The sequence below is a fragment of the Engraulis encrasicolus genome, chromosome 2 (genome assembly GCF_034702125.1).
Source record: "Engraulis encrasicolus isolate BLACKSEA-1 chromosome 2, IST_EnEncr_1.0, whole genome shotgun sequence".
Classification (NCBI taxonomy): Eukaryota; Metazoa; Chordata; class Actinopteri; order Clupeiformes; family Engraulidae; genus Engraulis; species Engraulis encrasicolus.
In genome coordinates this window covers 12092969-12102773 of record NC_085858.1, presented here as the reverse complement: position 1 = coordinate 12102773, position 9805 = coordinate 12092969, and the positions used below count along the sequence as shown (strand labels likewise).

The 9805-nt window shown below is 43.3% G+C and overlaps 1 protein-coding gene across 1 annotated transcript; it reads left to right on the top strand.

Annotated features, from left to right (window-relative positions):
- Positions 1-5346: 5346 nt before the first annotated feature.
- LOC134468261 (keratin, type I cytoskeletal 13-like) lies at positions 5347-8465 on the top strand. The gene is made up of 7 exons (XM_063222207.1): positions 5347-5910; positions 6254-6336; positions 6650-6806; positions 7175-7336; positions 7477-7602; positions 7836-8056; positions 8226-8465. Exons 1-7 carry the CDS (start codon positions 5437-5439, stop codon positions 8335-8337), a joined length of 1335 nt encoding a protein of 444 aa, XP_063078277.1. The 5' UTR covers positions 5347-5436; the 3' UTR covers positions 8338-8465.
- The last annotated feature ends 1340 nt before the right edge of the window (positions 8466-9805 follow it).

The following is a 9805-nucleotide window of genomic DNA, read 5'->3' as shown; positions in this document are numbered from 1 at the left end:
GAGTCACTACGTGATGACAGATGTTGAGAGCAGGGCTGAGCTAAACTCCTCAGCAAGCTCCACTGAGCTCAGGTATGCCTGACATGAAACCATAATAGCCTAATGAAAACTGTAGAGGTACGTTCACTTACAAAATATTTAATATTTGCTGGCCAAACCACTTTAGCATAACTTCATTGCCACATATACACCTCAACAGTGGGACCTATGGAGGAAATTTGAAAACTCTGGCTGGTTGTTGCGCAATGACATCCTCTCTACAGTCTTTATTCATTCTTATTCATGGATAATACACAGATAAGCAACCATGCAAGGAAAAAAGTACACAGTACACAGCAAAACAAAACGTAAAATACACAATCAATAAAATCAGTAGCAAGTCTTGTGAATAAGGACTACGTCAGGGACTAACACTGTCTACGAGGCAGTCAAACGGGCCTATTTACTTCGCATGATTGCGGTGCACAGCTGCTCAATTCAGGGTAGTATTGGTAAAGGGGGCGCCGCAGAGAAACGTGTGCGCCCCCACCTGTTACACATGGCATAGTCGGCAGGATACGAACCTGCGTGGGGACTTGTGTATTTGAAGAACTATAGGGCCTATGTTTACAGAGGAAAACTAGACATACTGTATTCAATTGCCTCTGACTGCCAAAGGTACCGGTATATATCTGAAATCTTCCTGATGTTGGGTTGGTACATTAAGTACAACATGTACAACATAGAGGATTTCACAGGCCAGCTATATGGAGTAGGTCCACTGGATTGTCAGTACTACACATGGAAAATATGGCCCAAAGGAGGGAGTGGTAAGTTAGCTATTAACATTACTTGAACGACACGAATGCACAGAAGTCTTTTGTGAGTACATCTTTCTCAGAAAGGCCATACGTAGCCATAAGGCCATAATTGTGAATTTCTTTTACGTTCCATCAAAAGTTTAAAATACAAGCATATTTGAGGTCAGAAATTCTTTAGAAATTGTCTTGTCTATGTGTAGCTAATCTTACTGTTTTATAACTGTAAAAAGACAAACATAGTTTGCCAAAGCCCACCAAGACAAATAAATGTATTGAAACATCAGACCATGTGAAGAGCAGTGTAAACATTACAAATGATGCTATTGCAAACTGCTCGCTCTGAAGAGGTAGGTTACACCCATGTGGAGAAGGAACAATAGACTGAATGCCACTAATCCTCCCAGATATGCTCCATTCATAGACTATGGAAATTAAAAAAAAACCTCTGCAAGTACATTCATGCCTTTTTAAATGACCTTCAGCTTAGAGGTTTTAGCAGGACACCATAAAAAGAGTTGGGAAGGGGTGGGAAATGTGGGAAACTGTGAGACCAGGTGAATTCAGAAATCAAAAGTGTTTTGTTAAGGTTACGCACCATTTCACAAGCTAAATTACGTCCAAACACGTGTAGCCTACGATTTGTGAGTTTGGGCACAGTGAGCAATTGGACATCTGCACAACCTGTACAAGTAAATTATTTAGGCCTATTCCAGAATTCAGTCTCTAAAACTATGACTTCTCAATAATTTTATAAACTTGATTGATGAAGGCCTCTACCAGATTTTTAAAAATCAAAAACTTGAAATACAGGATAACGTCATCAGTAAGACTTGAGTAAGGTATATTTTAAACAACAGATAGTTGGAAGTGCCACTGATTAAACACTTAGTCATATAGGGGATAGCAAGAGCAGCAGAGCTGCAAGGCTTTTATTTGCATCATGTCATCCTGCTACCTGCTTGCAATAATTGCTGCGATGACAGGATTTCCACGAGGCCTGCAGGGATATCAGGCCCGTAGCCAGTAGCCCGTAGCCCGTATCCCGAACCCCCTCTCCCATCCCCCACCCCCACTCGAACCCCCCAACACTGGGCCAACAATGAAAATAACTGTCAGATAGCAGTAATTTGAAGCAATTCATGTCCATTTATGTTAAAAATGGGGAGCAACAGACAAACAATTAAGGACAGCAACAGACTCACAGCAAACTCATAATGAATAAAATATGTCTAAATTAAAATATTTGAAGTGTGCTCGTGTATTTGGGGGACATTGGAGTAGGGAGCCAAATGAAGTCCACTTTCGGGGAAAAACGATCCCCCCCTAACACAAGGCTGGCTACGGGCCTGGATATGGCGTTACCACAGGCTTGTTGGCCACGGGGCTTTCTCACATGAGTCAGTGAGCTCCGTGGCAGTGTAAGTGAGAAGGCTGGGTGAGACAGCATGCTAAGGTGTTGCAGACATAGAAACAAATCGCCCCAAGATCAAGTTTGACAGAAGGTCCAACATGTGTGCACATGTGGTAGCCTATATACTTTGCCCAATTACACGTTCAGTTAACGTCTCTTTACACTTACAGTTCTGTGTTTAGTCTTGGACCTACAGAATACCACAGAAATGAGAGCACACCTCACATTTATGCAGATTTGTAAGTTTATGTTTTCGTGGCTTTTCTAACTGTTTCAATGTATTGTTCATGCAAAATATTTCAAAATGCAGTCATTACTTTCCCAAGGACGCCCAGAACCCAATGTTCAACCACCCCCAACCCCCCCCCCCCCCCAGGCTCATATCCCAATCCCACCCCATCGCTCTCTGTCTCCCACTAATTTCCTGTGTCCATCATCAGCTGGCCTGTCTAAAAATGTCCCCCAAAAAGTGAGTGTCTGGACTGTGGCCAAAGAACGCTCTAGTATTCATTGAAAAGATCTACTTTTTAATTACTTACTAATACTACTATAGCACACTATGACATTACACAGAGCATTTAGTAATAGAATTGCCATTCTGGTGACAGTACATTTATAATAGGGGCCATGATGTCTTCACAGAATAATATAATACTCTACAGATCAACATAATGCGATAATATAATGCATTCGTACATAGTCAATAAAATTGTGCAATAAGTAGTGGTTTCACCAAAGCAATACTTAGCTCAGTGAAGAAACTGAATAAAAGATACAACTTTTAGTAATGGTACTTGGTATGTGAGGTGACACATACATACATAACCAGCGAAATAATAGGCTGGTTGCTAAGATTGCTGCAAAGAATTCATAAAACTTAGAGTGGTGTAATTGGCGTAATAACTAGTCTGATGCCCATGCAAGTCTGTACTCTCTATTAAAAAGGAACAAGAGGAATATAGATAGCGCCTAGGCTACCTCATTGCCTCACCGCTGTGGCTGAGCTAGTGGTTTTAGAATGGGCTTTTAGCACGTCAGTGTCAACTCTGCTCCCTTCTTGGGGCCACCAGGCTTAGGCAAATACTTGATAGATAGGATAGACAGAAGTGAAATACCACTCAAACTGTGTCAGATATTCAGCTCATAGATGTCTGCCCAGAGACCTCTCCCTTCAAAAGTTTTTTTTGTCCTTAATAATTTTAGTAATGACTTATTTCAAATACTTTCAACAGCACTCCTTCTGTCAACTACATTCTTTTTAGAGCACAACAATAATGCCAGAGAATAGTGTATTGATTTTATTATTGATCACAAATATCTGCCCTCCATTTTGAATGTATTCTAACATATTTATCTTTTTTGATCATTAGATTTTGGTGGTGGTAAGTCTTCATGGAAAAGATAACATTTTGAATTGGCAGCATGAATTCTGAAAATAAACTAATACAATGTTACACAGTGCATCTTTAAAAGCAGCACTGCATATACATATTATATGCCCTATCAACAACACAGATACCATTAACCTACAAGCTATTGGCTGTGGCCTAATGAGTAGGGTTTGTACTTTTGATCAGAAGGTTGCAGCCAGGTTCAAATCTTGTACCAAAACAGTAGAATGCATATGGGTTCTCTGCCCTATACCCTCATCTATAAGTGCTCTTCAGGGAGGCACCTAACCCCACTTTTCTCCAGGAACTGGAGCTAATGCATATACCTAAATAACTAGGTTGCTTTGGTAAAAAAAAGTAATGTGCATTAATGTTTTCAGTAGATTTGCTATACTGTGCATATTAAATCTTTCGAATGTGGGTGCACATGTAAATATCTGCACATTTGGACATCTTGCATTAGGTTTTAATGTCAATTCAAAACCGTCATGATTTACTAAAATACAATTCATATATGTAGGCCTAGATGAATGTTTATGAAAAGGGACAATGTGTCTCTTTAGCTCCCTGGCCTTTCTACCCATTGCAGAACACAGGCTCTTTTCTAATGGTGCGACGTTGTTTATTCAGTGAACTGAGCAAACGCTGTGAACGGCTAAAGATCACGAGGGCATCAGCACGCCTTTTACGCTTTAATCTAGCGCAATTGTCAATGTGCATTCCTTCCCCTCCCTTAGAAAGCAGAAAACGACGCCTGGGAAAATCGATTTCTCAGGAACATTAACACACACACAATTGGCAGGCATCTTAAGTAATGCTATGTAAACAGTGAAGGTTAGCTTAGTTCAAAGAAGGAAACAACATAGTACCTATGAACAGAATGTGAGTATACCTCTGCAAGACATGGACTGATTAAATACTCTGCTAAATATATTTTTATTCTACATTTTCTGCTCTGGCAGTGAAGTGAAAGGGATCATGCGTCTGATGATGCATGTTTACATGCTGTTTGATTTTCATCTAAATTAATTGCAGACACAAACATGCTTATCAACTAATTAAACTAATAGCCCGGTACAATGAGAATTTCATGATTGTCACATAATAGCACGTATGACACATTCAGTGAGTCATTGTGCCATAAAGTGCCCAATGGTGAGGTTAATAGGCAGGGCTGGGTGGCCCTTCACATAAGCTTGTATTCTCAGCACACAACGTACTTTGATACAGTAATGCCCAAGGACTTTACTGTACATGTACAGTAAATATGGACTTTTCTGTCCAGCTACCTCTGCCCTCTGTGTGTGTACGGTATATGAGTTTGCAAAAGATCTTGTCAGACAAGTCAATCATGATTTACATAGAATTTTGCCACACCTATTTCTCATGTGCCTTCTGTGAAGAGTATGTGTTGATAGAGAGTGTGCGTGTGCGCGCGCACGTGTGTGTGTGTGTGTGTGTGTGTGTGTGTGTGTGTGTGTGTGTGTGTGTGTGTGTGTGTGTGTGTGTGCGTGTGTGTGTGTTGTTACCACTGAATAATAGGTATAAGCACATATTGTCGTACTGTGTGTGTCTAATATGCACATAAGTGAGAACAAAGTGTGCACCTCCTCCACCTTACCAGTGCAGTCCATGCCAGCCCCACACCCCTCGCACCACACCCACCTGGCCCTACACAGGGAGTCCCTCCCTGCCTCTTTCCCCTATCAGAGCACACGCACATAAAAGGCACACAGGAGCGCTCTCCTCTTCACTCACTCACTCCCTCCTCTCTCAGCGGTCAGGGCAGAGCAACTCTCTCTCACACACACACGTACACCGCAAGACAGAAAAGATGACTTCTTACAGCAGCCGCAGCTACGTGTCATCCTCCGGGGGCTCCATGAGGGCCGGCGGAGGCCTGGGCGGCGGCTCACGCATCTCCATGTCCTCCGGCATGTACGGCGGTGGCGCCGGCGGCGGCCGCATCACCGCCATGCGTGCCGGTAGCGTGTACGGTGGGGCGGGAGGCTCTGGGGTACGCATCTCCAGCGCATCCAACACCTTCTCCGCCGGCGGTGGCGGCTACGGTGGAGGCTATGGCGGTGGCTTCCAGTTGAACGATGCCATTGACTACTCGGCCAACGAGAAGGCCACCATGCAGAACCTGAACGACCGTCTGGCCACCTACCTGGACAAGGTGCGCTCCCTGGAGAAGGCCAACGCCGAGCTGGAGCTGAAGATCAGACAGTTCCTGGACAGCAAGACATCACCCTCTTCCCGTGACTTCTCCGCCTTCCATGTGACCATCAGCGATCTGCAGGGCAAGGTAGGCATTGGCTTAAACATGGCATTGAGTGCTTCACACATACAAATAACAATACAACAGATTCTTATTCTTTGCATGCTTTTTACAAATCAGAATAATAGAAATTACATTTTACTAGATGTTGCTACACACGTAGAAGAACCACTGTAGCGTGGTAATAGCCTCTGCTAGGGTTATATCCACACCCCTCACATTTCAGTGTTTTAAATGCATGTGGTTCTCATTCACACATGTTGATACATGTAGTACAGCCACAAGCATCAAATACATAAAAGCCAACCTTCCTGTTTCTATTGGCATCTTTAACACTTCTGTTCTCATTGCTCCTTTTGTTGCTCTGTAGATCCAGGATGCCACCCGTGTCAACGGAGGTATCTACCTCAGCATCGACAACGCCAAGCTTGCAGCTGACGACTTCAGGGTCAAGTAAGTCTATGAATCCAAGGCACATTCCATTGCATAGTTTGACACTTTGATTTACAACAGACTAGTAATTGGAAACGGCACTCTCTTCCCAAACGTGCCAAAAAAAAGGATTGCCCAACCTCAGCTGATTTCACATGCCAGCAGACATGTACATATTTTCTTGGTAGATTTATACTGTGTGTGGTCTGGATCCTGGTAACATACTGCAACACTCTATTCCAAACCAATCAATGACACAGATGATCCTCAAAATTGGCAAGGCGTGAAGAAAGACATTCATGACTTGACTGGATGATGTTTTGGTTGTGATCAGGTATGAGAACGAGCTCGCCATGAGGACGTCCGTGGAGGCCGACATCGCCAACCTGAGAAGAGTCCTGGATGAGCTGACCATGGCCCGCTCAGACCTGGAGATGCAGATCGAAGGCCTGAGGGAGGAACTCATCTTCCTCAAGAAGAACCACGAGGAGGTACAGTACGAACTTCTTGTAAAAGCATCTCACAAGGGCCCGATTTGAATTCACAGGATCATTACAGTGCTTCTCACATGAAGAGGAGTATATGTCAATAGCCACCACAATAAAAGTAAAAGTGATAGAGATTTCTAATAATGAAAATTATGAACTTCACTTCTCAGTCATCTTTAAGATCAAGATTAGCCATGAGTAGATAAGTAAACCTGGTACAAGCTGGAGCTATTCAAGCTTCTATTAGCAGTCACAGTCAACACTTTTTGAAGTATGTTAATAGTAATGTTACAAACATACAGTACGACACATTGTAAGGAGATTGGTAAATGATATAACTAATGATTTCAATGCAATGTCTTTCCTCTCAGGAGCTCCTGGCTATGCGCGCACAGATGAGTGGCCAGGTGCACGTGGAGGTGGACGCCGCACCTCAGGAGGATCTGACCAAGGTCATGGCCGAGATCCGTGAACACTACGAAACCGTCGCCGCCAAGAACCGCAGGGATCTTGAGTCCTGGTTCACGAGCAAGGTATAGTCCATGTTCCTTGATACACATAGCTATATATTATGTGGAGTATTAAATGTACATACACATGCACATTCAAGACTTCCCCATGTTGTGAAATAAGTTGCAATTGGATAATATTTTTTGTACTTTCGAAAAAACAGACAGAGGCTCTGAACAAAGAAGTCGCCGTCAGCACAGAGGTTCTGCAGACATCACGGTCGGAAATCACCGAGGTCAAACGCACACTCCAAGGGCTGGAGATCGAACTGCAATCCCAACTCAGCATGGTAAGCTTCCAGTAAAATAACCTTGCATACATCCACTATATCTACATGCGGAATAACATCAGATTTTATATTACACTCAATCATCGAAAAGGACACAATCCTAAAGATGGAGCCTTGCTTGTTGCCATACCAAGTTTGTATATAGCCACATTCACAATCAGTCATGTAATGGGCTAACGCTGAACCAATGCTGAAATTTTGATCCGTGACCCGTGCGTGTTTCCTCTCTCCAGAAAGCGTCGTTGGAGGGCACACTCGCAGACACACAGTCCCGCTACTCGTCCATGCTCGCAGGCTACCAGGGCCAGGTCAGCAGCCTTGAGGAGCAGCTGATGCAGCTCCGTGCCGACCTAGAACGCCAGGGCCATGAGTACAAGATGCTCTTGGACATCAAGACCAGGCTGGAGATGGAGATCGCAGAGTACAGGAGACTGCTGGACGGGGAGATCGACAGGTGAGTCTGAGGAACATTTTTGAGACAGAAACTGGTCTTTCTGTTACTTTCTAGAACCTTGACAGAGCCATGTGTCCAATCAGTCCAATAGTTGAACCGACAGTAAAAATGTTAATTGATGTCTGAAATGATCGTCGGTTAACACCTGTGTCTCTGTGTTCCCCATCAGCCACTCCTCCTCGACCACAACACGCAAGGTGGTGACCATCGTAGAGGAGGTGGTGGACGGCAAGGTGGTGAGCTCCTCCAGCTCCTCCCAGTCCATGAGTGCAACCCACTGAGTGCCACCAGCGCACTGCAACAGCATGGCACTACACACACTCAAGATCAAACACAGAGAAGAAATACAGCCTGAGAGAGAGAGAAAAAAGAAACAATAAAAAAGTGCCCAGTGGTGTTCATTCCTAAACAGTTGTATGTGTGTTTGTTTTTATATTGCTATTCATTTGGTTAGCTGGCTGGTTGATTAGCAAAATCCTGATAAAAAACATTGACAGGAGAAAGAAATACAAAGAAGAAGGAATGAGAAAAATACAACCGCTTATTGTGTAAAGTGTACAGTATTGCCTCTTTTCCACTGCCGTTTTTCTGGTAGGCCTATAGCTTGACACTGCATGACTCGGCCACCACTTTTTGCTTTCTGATTGGGCACGACACAGCTCAATCGAAGAGCAAAAAGTGGCGGCCAAGTCACGCTGTGTCGAGCTGTAGGCCTACCAGAAAAAAGGCAGTGGAAAAGAGGCATATGTGTACATTATAGAATTATTTTCAAATGATTATTTCCACAATAGTAAAATATAAACACATTACATAAGCCATAATCAATTATCTATGTGAATACGTTTCACTACTCACTATTAAGGGGTTCACTTGGATCAAATTGAATTCTGCACTGCCTTGGCCAATGCTAGCCGCCCCAAAGATTCAAAGAGAAGGGGGGGAAAAAACACAGTGTGATTGGTGGTTTCGGGCTGGTTTCTGTTGTGGCAATCTTACAAGCAGTGTTGCCATTTCCTGCACAAATGGTACACTTAATTCCGCCCAATTTCAACAATTTGTATTGATTTCTATGGCCATAAAACTGCAGAAAAACCTGCCCAATGGCCGTTTTTGATCATTTTTACCCGCAGATGGCCATGCCAAGAAGGGTCACCGCCCAATCTGGTAACACTACTTGCAAGGACTAGGCTAGCCTAGGGGGTATACTAAGAAGCTAGATCAGTAGTAAACCAGTTCAAGTTAGCTTTGTGGTAGAGGTAAATCATCTAATAGAGGAGCCTGAAGTCCTCACTTTCTTAAAGGACCAGTTCAGTCAATTTCAATGTGCTGTTGTATTGCTCACGCTACCCTTGACTTGTCAGTACCTGGTGATGCCACATTTTTCGGCTCAGCCCTTTCCAAGATATGAGCAATTCTAATGGGGGCAGCGTTTGTTTACATTTTTAAAAAATGAAACATAGGCCAACTCCAAATATTTTCCCAAAAGGTGCTGCTGTTTGCTAGTTGTCTGCTGATGTTTTATAACCTTTTGGATGTTTTTGGGAATAAATAAAAATGTTTTTTTGAAATGTAAACAAAGAGCTGCCCCCATTACAATGACCAGGATCTCGGAAACGGCTGAAGAAGAAGAAAAAAAAATCTCAGGCACTGACAAGTCCAGGGTAGTGTGAGCATTACAACTGCATGTTGAAATTGACCAAACTGTCCCTTTAACTAAATGATCCCTGCAGGTTTACCACTTCCTGTTAA